The following is a 20,893-nucleotide window of genomic DNA, read 5'->3' as shown; positions in this document are numbered from 1 at the left end:
CACTTGTTCGCCATTCTTGGCCATCCATATACAGCAAAGCTGAACATTTATTCTTCGAGCCTGACATCACTCCTGCAACGTGGCATCCGCCGAATGGCCGGCCATCACCAAATCAACGTCAAACTCCACTACCTGAAATTTCAAGAAAATCCTATGGTATTGTTAGTTCAATTTGCATAACAAATTTGGAATTTCAGATTTGGATGCTTTTGAGAAGTCTCGGAGTGGTAAACTGGTAATAACTGTTACAATAGCATCCATTCCAACGCGCTACATCACGAGCGTGTTTCCACACGCCCAAATATCACCTCCGCCCCCCATTTGCAAGGAAACAAAGTCCCAGAAGAGCTTTGAATATAAATCTAGGGAAATACTAATCTTAACGCGGTTTAAAAATATAGTTGAAGCTTGAAATAGTCCTCTTAGTCATATATATAGATAGATTAATAGATTAATGACGAAGTTCAATCGTTGAAAAGACAAATTTCTTCTCATTTTCAACTTCATTTTCGATCAAAGAATATTGGAGCAACAATCCGAATATTCTGCCGGAGATTGTAAATTGTAATCACCGCAGCCGTGTATCCTCTTCCGTCCGGTGAGATTTGGACGATTTCTAGAGGAGATGGGCGGATGGAGGGGATCTAGATCGGGCAGCGACGGATCGCCGACAACGGAGCGTATTTCATCTTCTCGCACCGTGCAGCTCGGTAAGGTCCAGCCACAAGCTCCTGGTCATCGAACCGTGTTTTGCAATGATCGTGAAGCCAACGCCCTCGCCAAATTCAAGGTCAGAGTTTAGTTCTTCTGCTTAAGTAATTACTATTTTATATGAAAGATTCAATTCTACAGTACTTTTAAGTTATAAAGTAAGTTTCAGTTTAGGGGATTGGAGATGGGGTGGTGGAGAATGAGTTTAGGGATCAGTGATCGGTTTTAAGGCGGTGCTTTGGTCTTCCAAGTTCGAAGGGTTTATCGAAGGTTTAAATTTGTGAGCAATGCATGGGGATGAAAGGAAAAAGGAAGTACTAGATAAGATGAGGATTTTTTTGTCGTACTGACGAAGTTTTTAGTGGTTTAAGATGTTGTCTTCATCAATAACTTTTTGTTGTGCCATGTGAACTCTTGTTACCATTTTTATTCAGTTTAGTTTTGCCAGTAAATTAGAAATCACCTTACTCTTATTCTTTTGCTCATGAGAAATGGATAGAGCTTATTGGGACTCGCCTTTGGTTTGCATGCATCAATATTTTTAATTAATTCAGGGTTGCCATTGATTGGTACTGCTTAATTAAGGGATGCTAAACTTACTTTGGTTGCTCTTGAATTGGAATATTAAGATGTGCTCCTACTTGAAACCTACTAACAAGCAGGGTTTGGTGCTGAATTACAGATGATGATGAGACCCTCTAGAGTAATTTTTTAGTGATGTTTTCTTTAGCTTTCCATGTGGTAAAAGAACTTTTGTATGATGTTGAAGTCTGAATGGCTGAGTTCACATATTTGCTTTGGTAGCTAATAGATTGAACAATGCTATATTTCTGTGCTTCTTGGGTAGTTAATTACAGACCTTGAGCGTACAAGGCATTTGCTAATTGATACGGAGTATTAGTTTAAATTTTAAAACTGGTGGTTTTTGTCAGTCAATGAAAACGATGGATCTTATTGAGTTGCAAGATTTACTTCACAGAATCTCCTCCACACCATGTCACCATCTATGGGTTACTATTCCAGTATTCCCTCTCCAATCCTTTATTTGGTTATTTTAAGCATTTGGGTTTAGGTGGTGGCCTTGCCTAATACTAAATTTTGGCATATTAAGAAAAGGGGAAAAGGTAGGGTCATTATTGAAGGGTTTAAGCTTTTTGAAATCAAATGCTTGGTACTATCTTTAAGAAATCAGACATATCAAATCAAAATCTTGTCTTGTCACATGCAAAAGAATATCTATGTAATTGTCTTTCATGTAAAAGTCAATGCTTCTTATTTAATGAACTCCTTTCAGCCTTAATACATTTGAGGACTACATAGATCCTCCGTTCAACTCTTTTTAAGTGCTAAATGTGCAATGAAAATTTGACTACTCACATTTCGCTTAACAACTTCATCATCATTCTAATAAGTTTCAGCTCACCTCTCTCTATATGCTCTTCTCTTAACTGCTACATTGTCATTCTTTTTAATCAGTTCATGTATAGATCTTTACTAAACATGTTAAACCATGGTATTTGAGTTTATTCCACTGAGAGTTTCCCTGGATACATCACTTTTCACTGTATGTTGGAGATTGTATTATCAAATAAAATGAAAGTGGAACTTCACCATTTCAATGAATCAGATTTTCAAGTATATGAATTTTATCATCATCTAACTTGAATGGCTTTTAAAAAAATAGAACTAAGTTTTTGGAAGTGCTTACACTTTAGCTCATTCATTACATCTGTGTTTATGATGTAGCAAATAGAGAATGACAAAGATTATGGAAATTTCATTTCTAAAACAACTGAGTCAATAGAATACTGGCAATAGATACATGTGCTACACATTTACACCTGATCATTTATTTTTGTGTTGGTTGAGATTTCTTATCAGAACAGGTTAAAAATGTATGTTTGAGAAGTTGTTAGGCTACACTTCATATTAGTGATAATGTGCTTACGTACAACTATACAAGTATGCAACAGTACTACTTCTGTTTTTGGTTTAAGGTGAAGCCCTTCTGATGAGCAGAGAAATGATCTTCTTTTTTCTTCTAGGCAAACTCCGTATCGACTACAAAGTACGATGTGTTTACCTTTTTACCAAAAGGTTTATTTGAACAGGTAATATTTTCCTCTATATTATAAAGAAAATATAAATTGTGTATCCTGTTGAATTATAATGAATGTTCTGCATTACTTGTTGAAATAAGTATTCAGTATTACTTATAAAAAAGAGTACTGTATTTATATATTTTCAGGTTGGATAATACACATTGTTACAGTTTGTTTTGGAATAAACATGATTGCTGTTAGATTGCCAACTTATATTCTTCAACCTGTATTTCTGTTCACTTTTATCTTATTTTTGGTTCTGTATTTTATTTATGCTGACAGTTCAGGCGGGTGGCTAACCTCTACTTCCTCATGATATCAATTCTGTCATGCACTCCAATCAGGTATGTTTCTTCAGCTGGATAAAACCTTAAAAAATATGCTCAATCGAATATAAGGATAAAGTGAAAAGAAGAAAGTTAATCTTTGCATCAGTTTTTTGAGATTTTTTTGTATCTATAAATTTTTGTTTTGGTGCAGTCCTGTGAGTCCGATAACAAATGTGGTTCCTTTGAGTTTGGTGCTTCTTGTTTCTCTTATAAAAGAGGCATGGGAAGACTGGGTATGTGCCATTAGCTAAATTTGCAGTTATTTTTATGAATGATCATTTGCTGTAAGAGTATTTCTGTGACAGATCATTAACTTGAGTCTTGCATAACTTAAACTCTGCAGTCTATTTTAATGTGCCAGAACTACTGCTTATATTCTCTCTTCAAAATTGTGCACAGAAACGTTTCCAGAATGACATGTCAATTAATAATACTCCTGTAGACATCTTTCAAGATCAGAAATGGATGAGTGTTCCTTGGAAGAAGCTTCAGGTTGGGGACATTGTGAGAGTAAGTAGACCACTAATAATTACTTCCCTCTTTAATTTTAATTTTTATGGGCTAAGTTTGTTACCATTTTCTTAGTCATATCAGTAGATGTTCCTCTTTCTGTGTCTTCTTGGCATACATAATAAACTACTGCATTGTCTTCTCTTGCAATTTCCATTGTTTTAGTAAGAAAGAAAAGTTCTAAATTTGCACACTTTACCAATAATTCAAGAACTTCAATTTATTAGGCCTTCTACATTAGTGTGTTTTGGCACAATTTTTTAGAACAAAAAACTTAAGCTTATGTTTTTTAACAAATGGGGGTGTTGGTTTTTGGAGAAATGTTTGTCCTGCAACACCCCCAAACTTGTCAGGTTAAAAAAAAAAACAGAAAGTGAGACGCATTTGCGTCTCACAGCCAACCAGTGTAACACACGCCCCCGCTGGGGCAATTGAGTTGGCGGCCACTCTCAATTGAAGTTAGATTTATTTTGTTTTTTCCTTTCGTTTTTTAAGTTGGCCACCGTCCAGCTGCTTTCTTTGTTTTTGTTTTTGTTTTTATTTTGTTTTGTTTTGTTTTGTTTTTTTTTTTTTGGTTTTGTTTTGTTTTTTTTTTCTGCTTCTTATTTTTATATTTATTTTTATTTTTAAGTTTTTTTTTTGTATTTTTTTTAATTTTGTTATTAAATTTTTACGTAGTAAAATTAAAAATCTTTTTTAAAAAAACTTGTAAACATTTATAATTATAAATTTATTTTAATTTTGATATGTATAATTTAAATATAATAAAAATAATAATTGTAATTATAACTTTTATAATTAAAATATAGTGGTAAAATGGTGGGCCCACAAAAAACTGAGAAAAAACCTAAAACTAATGGAAAGAAGGGTTTTTGTGATTGAGTGAGATAGTGGATGGTGAGGTGGATGTTGGGACCCACAAAAAACTGGAGGAAAAATCTCAACTATTGAGGAAGACCTTAGACTCTTGCTCATTGCCATGCCATAATGCCGAACTGTTATCAGTAGGTGGGCATGTTCTTTTTTATTTTTTTTTTATTTTTAAAGGAAGATTTGTGTATAGCATTTTCAGGAACATAAAGTGTTTTTGTTTTTGGCTTCATAATACAGCGTAAAGAAAGTCTACTCATTACCCTGTAAATATTGGTGATTAGTTTTGAAAGTTTAGTGACTGTAGTCATGTTTTGTAGTTATAGACTTAAGTGTTAGATGCTTGACAATTCACTGTACTATGACCTATGAGTAATTAATGGTTGCTATTGTAACAGGTTAAACAAGATGAATTTTTTCCTGCAGACATAGCATTTCTTGCCAGCACAAACCCTGATGGGGTTTGCTACGTTGAGGTAGGACTTGGGGTTTCCTTGGGTGTTCTTCTGTATTCTGAGAATTGAGTACTTGTAGCTGGTCAGGAAATGAAGTGAATATTCTTAAAAAACAAAATTAATGGGATAGAATTATATATATATTTTAATGTTTTATCTGTATCTGTGTTGCCCCCTCCCCTTCCTCTTAACTCTCTTGAAATTACGCTGCAGACAGCTAACTTAGATGGTGAAACCAATTTAAAGATCAGAAAAGCATTGGAGAAAACCTGGGACTACCTTACTCCTGAGAAGATCACTGAATTTCAAGGTTTTGACCTTTCTGATGCTTCACTCATTACCTCATATTCATGTGTGTTTATTAGAATTCATGTCATTCTTATGCCTGAGTAAGAAATATGAATTCCAACTTTTTTGAGTCAAGCTGATGTCTGAGCCTGGATTATGGTTGCTCATTTATACTATATTGGGCTTTACTACACAATTTGGCTCAAAGTCAGCTCAATGAAGCATTTAGTTTTTATTTTATTTTAATTCTATAGGAATTACCAACTTAACTGAATAAAGTAATTATGCCGTCATTCGTTTAGTAGGCTTTCTTTATGCTTCTTAGAGTGATAGCCATCAGGATTTGATGTTTCTAAAACAAATGATGGTCTTCCAAGCATTACTATGATTATCTTGGACCAATCAATTGGTATACACAAGGAAAAGAATATCATATGATCTTCCTTCTGTTAAACATTGATCAAAACATTGGCTGGTTGTTTAATTATGAGTTATAATGGTAATGGATCAAAGCACATTTTTGTTGTCAGGCATTGTAGGTGGAAATTGGTGTTTAGAGTTTAGTAGTTGAATTCTTGGGTGGGAAGATGATTTCATGAAGTCATGAGATGAGGATGCATTTTGGTAGGAGTATATCTTTACTTGGGTTTCTCTGAATTGCAGGTGAGATACAATGTGAAGAGCCGAATAACTCTTTGTACACATTTACTGGCAATCTGATAATCCAACAACAGACCCTGCCACTCAGCCCTAATCAACTTCTTCTGAGGGTACATATTTTCCGCGTTTTTTTGTTAGCTAGCTTGTATATGAGCCTATATTATTGCTTTAAAATAATGGAAATTATCCTGTTGAGTTATTGAAGAGGAGAGAAAGTATTAAACACATAATTCATTTGAAATAGAAATGATGTCCAGTGTGTGTTTCACAAGGGGAGAGAGAATTGTTTTTATACTCTTCTCCGCTGACAGTTAATAGCTATTTTATTTACAGTTTCATTTTTCTACAAATTTTCTAATAGGTTTTATTGTTTTTATATGGACAACTAATCATCATTTATCTATTGAAGCTCACTTTACATCTTTGCAGGGTTGCAGTTTGAGAAACACTGAATACCTTGTTGGAGTCGTCATTTTTACTGGCCATGAAACAAAGGTACTGATTACTCTATAGTTTTTAGCTCTATCTCTCTGCCTGTGATTCACATAGACTACAGTTCTTCTTCAAAAATATTGTGAGAAATTAGGGCATAATGGGCCCAATGACCCCAGGTGGTTTAACACATCATATATGGAACATGACAAATTTCTTTTGTGAATTCATAAATTCCATGCCGATTTTTTTTTTCCTTTTATGAAGCTTTATTTGGTTATATTTTGTCTTGCTTTGTGACGTGCTCCTTTGAATTATCATACATTTTGGTATTAATCACTTGTTGTCAATACTAATTTTATTGCAGGTTATGATGAATGCTATGAAAATTCCTTCTAAAAGAAGCACCTTAGAGAAGAAGCTTGACAAACTTATTCTCACACTTTTTAGTGTTCTCTTCTGCATGTGTCTCTTGGGAGCCATAGGAAGGTCTGGATACTTGCCACTATATTCTCCATTTCACTATGCTTTACACCACATAACTTTCTCTTGTACTTATAAAGATATAATGGTACCTTATCGATGAAAATTTTTATGTTTCTTGAAATTGTCACAGTGGGGTGTTCATAGATCGGAAGTATTATTACTTGCGATTTGAGAGTGGCAAGAATGCAGATATACAATTCAATCCTAACAATAGGTTTGCGGTAATGATCAAAACTTGTCTGAAATAATTCTCTAGATACTCCTGTTTCTCATGCTTGCTTAAAATGAATGATTCTGGTTGGTATGCACTCATGCAGGTTGCTGCTTTGACTATGTTCACCTTAATTACTTTGTATTCACCGATTATTCCCATCTCTTTGTATGTTTCTGTCGAGGTAGATCTCACAAACTTTTCTACCTTTTATTCTCTGCATACTTTTGGTTTATAGAACATTACCTATACTTTGTTTTTCAGATGATTAAGTTCATTCAATCCACTCAATTCATCAACAATGACTTGTGCATGTACCACACTGAGAGTAACACTCCTGCTCAAGCAAGGACATCCAATTTGAATGAGGAACTTGGGCAGGTAATGCCTTAGATTTTAGGGGCACATGAGTATGTTATTTATTTTACTAAAACTGTAATCCTCTTTTTAATATGATCTTTATTCTATTTGCACAACCAGAAAACATGTGTATATTTTGTTTAATGTTCTAAGGCTGTTCAAGAACGAATCGTGAATAATTGATTTCAAATTCTCTTTGATAGGTAGAGTACATATTTTCTGACAAAACGGGGACTCTTACTCGAAACTTAATGGAGTTCTTTAAGTGTTCAATTGGAGGAGAGATTTATGGCACTGGTGTCACTGAAATAGAAATGGGCGTAGCACAGAGAAATGGGTCTACGGTGCAGGTGAGCTTCAGCAATTGGAAAAAGATAGTATACTTATTTCTTGCTGTTGTATCACATTGTCTCAAAATTTTGACAGGTTCAGAAATCACCCAATACTGCCAAAGAAAAAGGTTTCAACTTTGATGATGGCCGGCTAATGCGAGGTGCTTGGAGGAATGAATCTAATCCTGATGCATGCAAGGTGAGAACAACTGCACACGAGGGTTGGTTGGGGTGGGGTTGTTGGATTAAGTTGTGTGACCACAAGAGAGATGTTGCACAATGTTCATGCAAGTAGACTTTGGTTTCCCGTGTTATAATCTAAGATTAGGCTAGGGTCACTCAATTGGGCTATAATGGACATGGGCCAAACCACACTAAAAGATTGAATCCAATCAATTAGCTAGTCTAACCCATGGCCTTACTCTTAACACTTCCCCTCAAGTGGACCGAACAAGCGGGCTTGGTATTGGACCCTCCCCCTAAAACAAAAGCTTGGACGCCACCGATACCGCCAGTAGACAACCGGGTGAGCACAAAGTGGTGGGCTATAATGTATATGAGCCAAACCACACTAAAAGACTGAATCCAATCAATTAGCTAGTCTATCCCATGGCCTTACTCCTAACAACACGAACAAATAAATGCAGTGGACATAACAAGGAAACTGTATGTGATTGGCCACCAACATTGTAGCATAGGAGTTAATCTAGATAAAGATAAGCATGATAAATGTTGGTAGATGCAACTGATATTGCAGTTTAATCTTCTAATAGATAATTGGAATCTTGGTCAATGGTTTCGTAAAATAGAGCAATTGATCAACCAACATTAGAATGCAAGAACACAATGTGCAGAGATTTGTAGAGGCATGGATATTGTATAATCCTCAACACCTCCATTTTCTACATCAAACGTGCTATAACCATGGTCTTCATGCAACTTTGATGTAAGCCACTACTGCTACTTTCCACTTACTGTTCTCCTTTATAAGGGTTCCTCTTTCATTGAGGCTCTTCACCTTTTCTATAAAAGCCATTAGTAGCCTAGAATTTTCCCAAGTTCTCTTCTCCAAGATGTTGCTCCTATCCTATAACTTCCCATTCACTATGCTTACAATGATCTATCAAAAGCAGTGTTATCTAAAATCCACCATTACAAGGAATTGGGTTGTTTTCACCAAGGTTAATGCTTAGTACATCCTTTATGAGTGAAGAAGTAACGGTCCCTCCTATAGGAAACTATTGGAGCCAGAGTGATACTCTTTACAATTGGCTGACTTCCACATCTGCAAATGCAACAGTTTATTGATATGGTTTGTCAGGACTTTTTGGGTATTTCATACAATCATATACCCTCAAGGGTAAACATTTCATAGTTTTTATCATGCAAATATAGGCATTTCTTAGCTTTTATTGGATGTGTAGTAAACCCTCACAAGTATTCATACTATTTTCTTGTTCGTGATGTGATCTTGTTAATGAAAACCCCATCACTCTTTGTGCAGGAATTCTTCAGATGCCTTGCAATATGTCACACTGTACTCCCAGAAGGAGAGGACTCCCCTGAAAAAATTCGATATCAAGCAGCATCACCTGATGAGGCTGCTTTGGTAGTAGCAGCAAAGAACTTTGGTTTCTTCTTTTACAAGTGCGATTCTTTAGAATTTCATGCATATACTTATATTTCATTCTTTGGAGATTCCTTGTCATAATCCTTTGATCGGAGGCGGAATATTTTTATTTAAAAAAAAAAAAAAATGAGATTCAAATTCAGTACTAGAATGGTAGTTGCTTGAATATTATGCTTTGCTATTGTTAGAAAACTACCGTGCAGATTTCCTTATTCAAATGCTTTCTCTTCTATTGTTTTACTACTTTCTTAACACATGGTGGCCCTTTGCCGCTTGCCAGTTTAAAAGTTAGCCTGCTTTTCATTAGTGTATTAGTGTATAATGGACTGCTTACATGATGAAAGCTAAGCATGAATATATATATATATATATATATATATATATATATATGTGTATATATATATAGACACATGAATGGATTTGTACACTGAAAGTGAGATTCCAGTTCCTGCTTCTCTCTCTATTTTCAGATCTGGTGGAGTTAGGTTAGAAGAACATTTTCTTTCAGCTTCTGTGGATATATTCTGTAATACTTGTGGTAGTTGAGCTACTCTGCTTTTATGGGAGTTTTGCTTATGAAAGTTAATTATCATGTTATAATTGGTAAAAGGGGTTACTAAATGTTTTACACCAGGCGTACACCTACTATGATATATGTGCGTGAGTCCCATGTTGAAAAGATGGGAATGGTTCAAGATGTTCCATATGAGATCCTGAATGTGCTTGAATTCAATAGGTGACACTTTTAAACTTGTCTTTGGAGTTTACTTGCACATTTAATAAGACTTGAGGGTGACTTCATCTTTTGTTTTGCATTTAGTACAAGGAAGCGCCAGTCTGTTATATGTCGTTACCCTGATGGCAGGCTTGTACTATACTGTAAGGTAACAGCTTCATGAGGATAGAAGCATGAGAAACTTATGGGGTTGAAATAAATGATATATCAGAGAACCTTTTTTTTATTACAGGGTGCCGATACTGTAATTTATGAAAGGTTGGTCAGTGGAGACCATGATATGAAGAGAAAAACCAGGGAGCACTTGGAGCAGTTTGGAGCAGCTGGATTGCGCACACTATGCTTGGCTTATAGAGACTTAAACCCTGATGTATATGAAAATTGGAATGAGAAATTCATTCAAGCAAAATCGTCTCTGCGAGATCGTGAGAAGAAATTGGATGAGGTGCACAACCAATGTGAATGCTCTTTTTATTTTTTCAAGATTAACATGCTTTTATAGTTTTAATCTATATCACAATATGATTATTGCAGCTTAGGCTACCCATTCTTTTATCATTATGTACCTTACCATTATTTATTTATTTTCCATATTGGAATATTCTGCATTAGTTGGCCTTCACTCTAGAAGGATAGGGACTGAACGCTTCACCTTTAAGTTTAGGAGGTCTATCTTTGATCACTTGAGGCAATGGTCACTGGCATAAGAAGAGATCACACTTGGTGGCTTTAAACTGATCAGAATTATTTCCTATATATTGTTTTAGATATAAGCCATAACTTGTACATGAAGCTTGTAACATATTCTAAACTAGCTACCTGTGTGTTGCATGTTGAATTTTGCTTCCAGGTATAGAAATTTTTACTAGTTACCTAATCTTGCTGATCTTATTCAGGTGGCAGAACTCATTGAAAAGGATCTAATTTTGATTGGATGCACTGCTATTGAAGATAAGCTCCAGGAAGGAGTGCCTACATGCATAGAGACACTTTCAAGGGCTGGAATCAAGATTTGGGTGCTTACTGGGGACAAAATGGAAACAGCAATAAATATAGCTTATGGTTTGTATTTGTGTGAGATATTTTAATTGTAATCTGTTTATATTCAGAAATATATGCCAGCATCTTATGCTGTTTCTGTTTTGATGCTAAAGCATGCAAGTTGATCAATAATGACATGAAGCAATTTATTATCAGTTCAGAAACTGATGCAATCAGGGAAGTGGAAGATAAAGTGAGCAATTTTCTTTGATTTACCTGTTAGAATTATAGCAACATTTCTTAAGTTAATAACTTAACATTCTTTACTTTGTACTCATTTAAGGGTGACCAAGTGGAGATTGCTCGTTTTATGAAAGAGGCAGTAAAAAATGATCTTAGAAAGTGTTACGAGGAAGCTCTACAGTGTCTTCATTCTGAAGCTAGACCGAAGTTAGCACTTGTTATAGATGGAAAGTGTTTGATGTATGCATTAGACCCTAGTTTGCGCGTAATGCTGTTGAACTTGAGCTTGAATTGTAGTGCAGTGGTTTGCTGCCGAGTTTCTCCTTTACAGAAAGCACAGGTGAGTTCTTTAGCTGATCATTGCTAATTAGTTTTAGCATGAATAGTTCTGAAGTCTCTCTTCCTTTTCCATGGTTGGATATGTTATCAGATTGGCGAAATATACTACTAAGTTTCCATTTGTACATATAAAGACAAATATTTTCCTTATTGCAGGTGACTAGCTTGGTTAGGAAGGGAGCTAAGAGAATAACTCTTAGCATCGGTGATGGTGCTAATGATGTTAGCATGATTCAAGCTGCTCATGTTGGTGTTGGAATAAGTGGGCAGGAAGGGATGCAAGCAGTGATGGCTAGTGATTTTGCAATTGCTCAGTTTCGCTTTCTCACAGATTTGCTCCTTGTCCATGGACGGTGGTCATATATGAGAATCTGCAAGGTTTACCATCATACCTGTCCTCAATTTACCCCATTGCTAACATTTCTGTTTGGAAATTCATATCCTTGAGGAAATTCTGGATGCAGGTCGTGACATATTTCTTCTACAAAAATTTGACATTTACTCTGACTCAGTTTTGGTTTACCTTCCGTACTGGATTTTCTGGTCAAAGATTCTATGACGATTGGTTCCAGTCTCTTTACAATGTTATCTTTACAGCCCTTCCCGTGATTGTTCTTGGGCTTTTTGAAAAGGTACCTTTGAATCCATTTGACAGATGGCACCGCCACTACTGTGATTGCTGCTTCCCTAGTGCATGATTTAAGCTTTTTCTATCATTGCAGGATGTCAGTGCAACGCTCTCGAAGAAATATCCTGAGTTATACAAGGAAGGCATAAGAAACACATACTTCAAATGGCGGGTTATCGCTGTCTGGGCTTTCTTTGCAATTTATCAGTCACTAGTGTTGTATTATTTTGTAACCGCTTCTACTACCAAAGGCATGAATTCAGCCGGCAAGATGCTTGGCCTTTGGGATGTCAGTACGATGGCCTTCACCTGCGTTGTAGTTACCGTCAACTTGCGACTTCTTATGATGTGCAACACAATTACGAAGTGGCATCAAATTAGTGTCGGTGGAAGCATTTTGTTGTGGTTCATATTCATCTTTATTTACTCTGGCATTGTATTGCCAAAAAATCAGGTGAGTTTTCTTCCCGTCATGATTGGCTTTTTTTATTTGAAGTTACCGGTGTTAACTTGTTCCGTGTTCTTGCGATCAACAGAAGAACATCTATTTTGTCATCTATGTCTTGATGAGCACATTTTATTTCTATGTCGCACTGCTTCTTGTGCCTGTCGCCGCACTCTTTGGTGACTTCTTATACCAGGGGTAAGATTTCGGGACTAGAAAACGTGCCTTGCCCACGTTCTACTTTCAAATTTCTCTTCGGTTTTCATTGATTAGTTCTTTGACGGAGTGTCATTTGTTACATTTTCAGGGCTCAGAGATGGTTCTTCCCATATGACTATCAGATCGTTCAGGAAGTTCACATGCACGAGGTCGACAGCACGAGGGTAGGACTGTTAGAGATCAGGAACGAGCTCACACCCGAAGAGGAAAGGAGTTTCGCCATGATGAGCCTCCCTGGACAGAAATCAAAGCACACTGGTTTCGCCTTCGACTCACCAGGCTACGAGTCATTTTTCGCATCCCAGGCAGGTGTCTTCGCCCCACATAAAGCATGGGATGTTGCTCGGAGAGCAAGCATGAGAACGCGTGCCAAGACACCACGGAAAAATTGACTTCAGATGTAAAAAACCCCTTCTATATTCTCCCTTTCTTGTAACATACACATATAAAAGCGTTACGGGTATACATATATACGTATATATGTATATCCTATATCAGCCTTTTAATATGTTATAAAGTATAATGTAGGCTTGATTCTTTTAAATGTCTTCCTGGCTTCCCCTTTTTGTTTTTCTGTTAGCTACATTGGGGCTAGCAATGGAGATTGTACATCATTTAGGGAAGGTGACACTGACACGGTATGCCATCATGGCATGTACTTGTCTAGAAGTAGTTTTCTTAATTTTACGTAGTCGGAACCTTATGGACAGATTTTGTATGATTTTAGTGGGTGATATATATACGAGTTTTACCAAAGATCAGACAGAACAGATTCTGTATTCTTTCAGTGAGTGAAAGACAATTTTGGTTATTTAATAGCATGGCCATCTGATTCCATCTCTAGTGAACTTTTGTTATATTATGATGCAATAGAGGTGTGAGTTTGTGGAAAGTTTGAAACTAATTTGAATTTCATAGTATAAGGTTCATAACTTCATATTGTGAATATACAAAAGTTTTGTACCTTTAGTTAACATATTCTGTACCTATTAACAGTTTTTGTATATGTAAACAACTAATTACTGACACATAATATGATAATTACAAATATATAAATTGTAACTGTAGATACAGAATGTATCAACTATGGATACATACGATAGATACATAATTTGAATGTTATTTTTGGATTAGGGTCTACTAGAGTCTGCAATGCAAGGTAGATCCTGGTCCATGATATAATTTGCCTTTAAATTCAACTAATATTGTTGGAGTCACTATTCACGAGTATGCATTAAGTAAATTATCAAGACACTGAGGTAATTAAACTCGCAATCTTCAAGTGCAAGAATCATCTTTTTAATTGTATTTATTTAATTTCAATTTAAAATTTCTAAGTTCAAAAAAATCCCAATTGTAAACTTAATTATTAATTTAAAAGTACCAATAGCAATTATAGTCCTTTCGAAACTTATCTTCAACCTCTTAATTATAGAATTTAAAAAGAAAAAGAAAAAAAAAAAAGAAAAAAAAAGAAAAAAAAAACAACAACAACCCCACTTATCTCTTGTATAGCAATAAAAATAATTTTTTATTTATTTATTTTTTTTTTACAAAAGAGAATAAAAGCAATTTCTATTTAAGAATAAAAGCACTCCAAAAAAGCTGCAGCACTGAGACAAGCCCTTAATGCTCTTATTCAGAACTAGCAAGAATTGCAGTATGCTGTTATTCATGTTCTTTCAAACCCACCTCCAGTCTGCATATGTAACCAATCAGGTGATGTGCTACTACCATAATCCCTTGTAGCTTGCGAACCGAATGCCAAGCCAGATGTATCGAAGATTTGCGGGGGAAACTGAGGAGATAACGACTCATTACAAATTATTCAACCGACAAAATGTTAGAAGTAAATCGATTAACAGCACACAATGGGTTGAAAACAGGTAGATATTTAACAAAAAATGGTGTATGCTATGCAGTGCTTACATCTTTTGATGGTAATCCTTCAATCCCGGGGGGTATTCTTGAATTCACTGCCTCGAGCTTCATTGATAGAAACTGGAAATGAAGCAAACCGTGAACTCCTTAGCAAAACCAGGTCACGTAAGAATTGCAGTTAGTGTGCACTATACTTGAGAAAGAAGAGAGAGGAGCAAACCTCGACTTGGTGTTGTAATGATTGGACATAATTAATTATCTCATCAAGGACTGACGCTTTGCCAATAACCTGACACCAGACGAAACACCCTTAAAACAGTTGGTTTCAAGTAAATTAATGGTTTAAAACTACAAAGATTCTCAACTTGTACTTTGTTATGATTGGTTTGGATTTTTACGGTTTGAAGGACACCCTAGGATATATGATGCAAGTATGCATCTGGCCTTTCAAAATTCAGGTTTCTCTATTCCATTATTTGATGGATGAAAAAGTAGAAACTAAGGTGACAAGACATGACAAGCATCTCAAGTCCAATACGAAAACTTTTGCCAGACATATTCAGGATACTTCGACTTCTGACACATAGTAGGTCCATCCAACACTAGTTCTACTATCATTGAAGGTAGTTCTCAGGAGAAGTGACAATTTTCTGACATTCCTTACATATTTACACTAACAAAATCAGGACAAACGAAAATAATAGACAAAGAAGTAAAACCAACTATGATGGATAGACTAATTATGACGTTTAACTAAGGAAATAAAGTGAATTACAAATACTGCATCTTGTTACAACTAAGGTTCTACTATCATTGAAGGTGGCTTTTTTCAGGAGAAGTGACAATTTTTGGACATTCCATTACATATTTACATTAACCAAATCAGGACAAACGAAGAAGTAAAACAGACTAGGTTGTACCCTTGATGAATAGACTAATTATTACGGAGTAATTTTTAACTAAGGAAATAAAGCGAAATGCAAATACTGCACCTTGTTGCAGCCAGGGACTAAATTTTGTAGAATTTTCATCCTCTCGCTTATTTTCTCTCTCCTAGCCTGTGCATCAAAAGATTCAAAAGGGTCCAATTAGCAAAGATTGAAGAAATTCTAATACACATATCCATCACCATCACCAAATATAAACAGATTCTATGAAGGTGGATGCAATCAGAAATTCATCAAGATTACTCTTTCTGCTAAGCTGTGACTATCAGTAGCTTGTCCCCTCCTAGCTCTAACATGAATGTAATCTTTAGGCGGTTCGGCTGCCTTTGCAGCTTGTTCTGCTTGCTTTCCAGAAGCTCCTTCCCCATCAGCTTTGGACCGAGGAATCTTGTTCTGTCCACCAGTCTTTATCCGTTTACTGTCATCTTCACTCTGCTAAAAGTCACAAAATCCAAATAATAAATATATTCAGTTCTTCAATATGCTGCAATCTGTAATAAAGGCTAATTTTGTCTAGCTCGCACACGCAACTCAATTGGTTCCTGGTGGTAGATTATGGAGCAAACACAAGATCGCGCCTGGTCGGGAGTTACATCTAATGTAGTGGATTCCTTGTGGCTACCAATAAGTACTCCCACGTAATGGGCCGCTGAGTCACCGCTATTTACTCCTCTACTATTCTGTTAGGGCGAGATAATTTCGAAGGATACCAGACAAGTACTCCCACGTAATGGTTCGCTGAGTCACCACTATTTACTCCTCTACTATCCTATCAGGGCGAGATGTTTTTGAAGGATACCACACAAGTACTCCCACGTAATGAGTTGCTGAGTCACCACTATTTACTTATCTACTATCCTGTTAGGGCGAGATAATTTCGAAGGATACCAGAAAAGTACTCCCACGTAATGGGTCGCTGAGTCACTGCTATTTACTCCTCTATTATCCTGTCAGGGCGAGATAATTTTGAAGGATATCTTCACATAATGAACCGCTGAGTCAAGGCTATTTACTACTCTACTATCACAAGATAGATAATTTCGAAGGATACCTTCACATAATGAACCGCTGAGTCAAGGCTATTTACTACTCTACTATCTTATCTTATCAAGCAAGATAATTTTGCCTTTTGTGGACAAGCTTAATTTTGTCTAGGTTTCAAGTATTACAGATGAAAGGCTATCTTTGGACTAAATTACTCAATTAAGTAACTCTTCAACATTCTCAACAAAAACAGAGTGAGAAAAACGGCATTAATTGTGCGCAAAGCTTATGCAGATAAATCGAATTGGAAAGAGTACCAAACCGTTGCCGCTAGTCGAGGCTCCCGCTCCTCCCTTAGCAGATTCATCCTCCTCCTTGCGCTTCCGTCCTCCGCCGCCGCCGCTCTGATTCACTCTCCGGTCGATAACCATCGGATCACTCACCGCATTCACATCCTCCTCCGCCGGCGCCAACGCAAACGACGTGGCTCCTCCGGAACTGATCGGAAACGGCCAGATCTCCGCCATATTAAACTGCGCGTTGCTGGAACCATGGTAAGCTCCTCCGTCATTCAGCATCGGATCCGTCTCTCGCTCCGGAACTTATCCGCCACCGCAACGGCTATGAATCAACTGGAATTCGTTCAAACCGAAAGCGTAGATATAGGGAGGGAAAATAAACGTACATATGCAATTTTATGCAGTGTCCATCGTGAGCTCGCTCAGTGTGATCTACTTGAAGAATGGAGATTACTGCGCCGCCCACTGTCGTACACTGGAGAGTGGAGACCACCACCGCTATAACGCCATTCACTGTAGAGAGAGAGAGAGAGAGAGAGAGAGAGAGGTTGAAAAGAAGAGACTTTGAATAAGGTTCTTCAGCAGGGTCCACTTCCAGCGCTTCCTTTCTTATCATTTATCCCTATCATTCATTATTTGTTATCCCCACCAAAGTTTATTCACCGATTCAATAGACAATATTTGATAAAAGAGATCAATGTTTAAAATTTAAAACTTGACACTATTTTTTATCTTGTCTGCTCATTTATTAAATTACTGTAATTTATACCTTCTCGCATATCCTGTCCGACTAGGGTGTGGGGGCCTATCCATTTAAGAAGAAGATTATTTGTTATTGTATTTACCTCATCCACTAAGCTCTATGACAGAACGGTGATAACTCTTCAATTTAATTTTAAACTTATTATTTGTTATTACCGAGCAAAAATGATCAAAATTTGATTTAAATATTATTTCTTAAAGGTGATCAGAGTATAGTCTAAATCATTATTATTGTTTAGAGGATCAAGTCTTATGTAAGTATGTCATATTAAAAAGTTTTGAACTATATTTTTGTAATGTTTTATAATAATAATTAGAAATTTAAATTTGAAAAATAAAACTAATACACTGAAGGGTATTTTTAATATGATAATTTTTTATGTATTTATTGATTTATTTTTAATGTGTCATTTAAAATGAATATGTACTACATTTTTTTTTTTTGAAAACGAATATGTACTACATTAAAAATGAATGAGTTTAATATTTATTAATGACCCACCCTTTAATGGAGTGGTCCATTGCATAATTTGGCCCTAGATGCTGCCCCAATCTCAGGACAAATGATTCGAATGATCTCAGCCAAACAATAAACAATACTCTATAATAATTAAGATCTTGAATACAGGCCAACATATTTAAAATTAGAGTTAATACCACAAATGGTCCTCTGACTATTGGTGTAGTACTCCTTTTAGTCCTCGACTTTCAATTCGACCACAAATGGTCCTCTGACTTTTATTTTTGACCACAAATAGTCCTCTGTTAAAATTTCTGTTAAATAGGTGTTAAATCTAGGGTAATATCGTCAAATTGGTTAATATTATTATGATTACTTCTTTCTGATAATTATATGACAACATAATTAATTTCAAACATTAATAAACATTAAGTTAATAAATATAAAAACAAAATGGACGTGACAAATTACATAAATGAACAAATTAAATAAAAATTTATGATTAATGTCCGCAATTTGTAATTGATTAATTATATTAATTCAACAGTGGCGGCCTTCAGTTATGTCCCAAACAAAATGTTTGATCGATTAATGAAGAGTGAAAAATATTAATCGGCCATGAACAACCATGAAAATAATGGAAGCAAGGTTTTTGAAGAAAAAAAATTCCATTTTAATCTGTTGGTTAAATTAAATCAGATAGCTCTAATATTAAATCTTCATTTTGTACGCATAATTACGAGATATAAGGTGCATTATTTTTTATTTAGGAGTATTTATATTTGTTAATTGTTTCAATTATGCTTGTTGGTGAAAAGTTCTAAACATTTTTATTTTATGACCATTATATATATCAATTTGACGATAATACCCCTAGATTTAACACCTGTTAACAGAAATTTTAATGGAGGACTATTTGTGGTCAAAAATGAAAATCAGAGGACCATTTGTGGTCGAATTGAAAGTCAAGGACTAAAAGGAGTACTTCCTCAATAGTTAGAGGACCATTTGTGATATTAACTCTTAAAATTATATATATATATTTATTAGAAAAAATTTTAATGCATATATATATATTCCTAGTTATCATTCCAATTGGGTGGTCATAGGTTCAAACTCGGTCTGATGGTGAGGGCTTAAATTATTTGTGCTGAAAATGTTTGAGAAAAATATAGAACATATACTACTTTGTAAAAAATCATGAGTATTTCAATATTTTGTAAGAACGTATAGACTCATACATCCATCTAAGATGATTAGGGCTAGAAATTAATGAAAAAATAAAAAGAAAATGTGGTACTATTGTTGTAATTATGACAGTACATTTATGGCTGATTGATTGTGCATCCACAAATAACTAATAATGTGCATGCATGGGTGCTCTATTATATATATTGAGTGTACTATCAGTTATTCACATATCCATTATCAAGTGTTTCTAAATGCACTGTCATAATTACATAACTCTCACTGCGTTTTTCATTAAATTTCAACCATTGATCATTATAGATTGACAAATGATATTTTTTAGGCACGTTCTCACAAGACTACTAATTTTCACTTGGTCCCACCTCTATATATAATTTAATATGATTTATTAGTGAAGATAAGATATTTATATTAAGGTTTTACCAAAATGTGATTGACTAATGATTGTTAAGAATGAGTTTTTTTTTTTTTTTTGAAAACAAGAATGAGTTTAATAGTGGGAAGTGATAGTTTAAGTTGTGAGAAGTAATGAGTAGCTTTCAGTGGATATGCCAAATCAGGGTGACAATGAGAGGACGATTAGGTGGTCCACCAATTTTAAGGCCTTGTTTGGGAAAGTTTACCTAACAACTAGGTACATATCCACATCAATATTTTTCACTTTTCTTTAAAACATATATTTGGCTAAGGCTTTCCCAAGAATCTTACACCTATAAAAAAAGTTGAAATATTAAAATTTTTTGTAACAAAAAATCTTAGCAGATATTTTGGATATTGTATACCTAAAGTTATTATCCATTATTGAGTATATGATCTAATAAAGTTTGGTATATATATTAAGATATTTAGGTTTAAGTAGGTTATTCGTCACTTATAACATGTGAATTGTTTGGTTGTTTATACGACGAATCACTTCTAATCAGTCTTGAGGTCATTTGAATCCATGTTCCTAGTTAATCGTGAGCTCTAAGAGATAAAATATTGGTTTCTAACCCCTATATGTTTCAACTTCCTCTTAACTTTTGCTACAAGTCAATAGGTAAGTGTTACTTGCCATATCCATGAATTTAGTTATAGTTTTTAAAATAGTCTAAATTTAACAATTATTTTATTTTATTTTCCGATTCTGAATCTTAATCAGAACTGTCCCTACTGTTTCGATTCAGTTGCTATAGTGTCTGATTTGGTTCGAACCGAACCGTGGTCATCCATATATATAAGCAATATAATGTGTTGAGAAAAAAAATAAATGAAATACTTATTTTAAGAGTAAAAATGTTTATCTAACATAAAATAGGAAAATTTTGCCAGTTTTAACATAACTGAGAGAACAAATGTGAATACATGAATAACTCATATTTACAAAAAAAAAAAAAAAAAAAAA

The 20,893-nt window shown here is 35.1% G+C and overlaps 2 protein-coding genes and 1 long non-coding RNA gene across 5 annotated transcripts; 1 reads left to right on the top strand and 2 right to left on the bottom strand.

Moving 5' to 3' along the window:
* Positions 1-378: 378 nt before the first annotated feature.
* LOC116025351 (phospholipid-transporting ATPase 3-like) lies at positions 379-13,783 on the top strand. 2 transcript variants are annotated; one of them, XM_031266560.1, is made up of 27 exons: positions 379-790; positions 2,757-2,822; positions 3,096-3,157; positions 3,294-3,375; positions 3,542-3,652; positions 4,921-4,998; positions 5,191-5,287; positions 5,929-6,035; positions 6,355-6,420; positions 6,725-6,846; positions 6,974-7,064; positions 7,161-7,238; positions 7,319-7,435; positions 7,618-7,764; positions 7,841-7,945; positions 9,251-9,393; positions 10,011-10,112; positions 10,197-10,260; positions 10,345-10,557; positions 11,009-11,174; positions 11,267-11,346; positions 11,437-11,676; positions 11,832-12,053; positions 12,140-12,307; positions 12,398-12,757; positions 12,840-12,946; positions 13,056-13,783. In XM_031266560.1, exons 1-27 carry the CDS (start codon positions 626-628, stop codon positions 13,357-13,359), a joined length of 3,663 nt encoding a protein of 1,220 aa, XP_031122420.1. In that variant the 5' UTR covers positions 379-625; the 3' UTR covers positions 13,360-13,783. The 2 variants fall into 2 exon arrangements, with proteins under 2 accessions (XP_031122420.1, XP_031122421.1); XM_031266561.1 differs by having other exon boundaries at positions 616-790; positions 3,101-3,157.
* Positions 13,784-14,474: 691 nt separating this feature from the next.
* On the bottom strand, positions 14,475-17,662 carry LOC116023990 (transcription factor BHLH089-like). 2 transcript variants are annotated; one of them, XM_031264877.1, is made up of 6 exons: positions 17,097-17,662; positions 16,039-16,227; positions 15,841-15,906; positions 15,069-15,137; positions 14,897-14,968; positions 14,475-14,765 (listed from the first exon to the last, which is right to left on the bottom strand). In XM_031264877.1, exons 1-6 carry the CDS (start codon positions 17,355-17,357, stop codon positions 14,640-14,642), a joined length of 783 nt encoding a protein of 260 aa, XP_031120737.1. In that variant the 5' UTR covers positions 17,358-17,662; the 3' UTR covers positions 14,475-14,639. The 2 variants fall into 2 exon arrangements, with proteins under 2 accessions (XP_031120737.1, XP_031120736.1); XM_031264876.1 differs by having other exon boundaries at positions 16,039-16,230; positions 17,097-17,661.
* LOC116023991 lies at positions 16,303-17,089 on the bottom strand. The gene is made up of 2 exons (XR_004099473.1): positions 16,847-17,089; positions 16,303-16,772 (listed from the first exon to the last, which is right to left on the bottom strand). It is a non-coding gene; the product is annotated as an uncharacterized LOC116023991 (long non-coding RNA).
* Positions 17,663-20,893: the final 3,231 nt, after the last annotated feature.

The sequence above is a fragment of the Ipomoea triloba genome, chromosome 7, assembly GCF_003576645.1.
Source record: "Ipomoea triloba cultivar NCNSP0323 chromosome 7, ASM357664v1".
NCBI classification, from domain to species: Eukaryota; Viridiplantae; Streptophyta; class Magnoliopsida; order Solanales; family Convolvulaceae; genus Ipomoea; species Ipomoea triloba.
Note: the sequence above shows the minus strand (reverse complement) of the source record. Positions and strands in the feature narration are given on the sequence as shown.

Excerpts from the sequence above, each read along its gene's own strand:
- LOC116025351 (XM_031266560.1), top strand. The coding sequence starts at position 626 with ATGGGCGGATGGAGGGGATCTAGATCGGGCAGCGACGGATCGCCGACA. Across the intron at positions 7,239-7,318 it reads CTTTGTATGTTTCTGTCGAG|ATGATTAAGTTCATTCAATC; the intron begins GTAGATCTCACA and ends TTTGTTTTTCAG. Across the intron at positions 10,113-10,196 it reads AATGTGCTTGAATTCAATAG|TACAAGGAAGCGCCAGTCTG; the intron begins GTGACACTTTTA and ends TTTTGCATTTAG.
- LOC116023990 (XM_031264876.1), bottom strand. The coding sequence starts at position 17,357 with ATGCTGAATGACGGAGGAGCTTACCATGGTTCCAGCAACGCGCAGTTT. Across the intron at positions 14,969-15,068 it reads CATTACAACACCAAGTCGAG|TTTCTATCAATGAAGCTCGA; the intron begins GTTTGCTCCTCT and ends CTTCATTTCCAG. Across the intron at positions 14,766-14,896 it reads AAGGATTACCATCAAAAGAT|TTTCCCCCGCAAATCTTCGA; the intron begins GTAAGCACTGCA and ends TTATCTCCTCAG.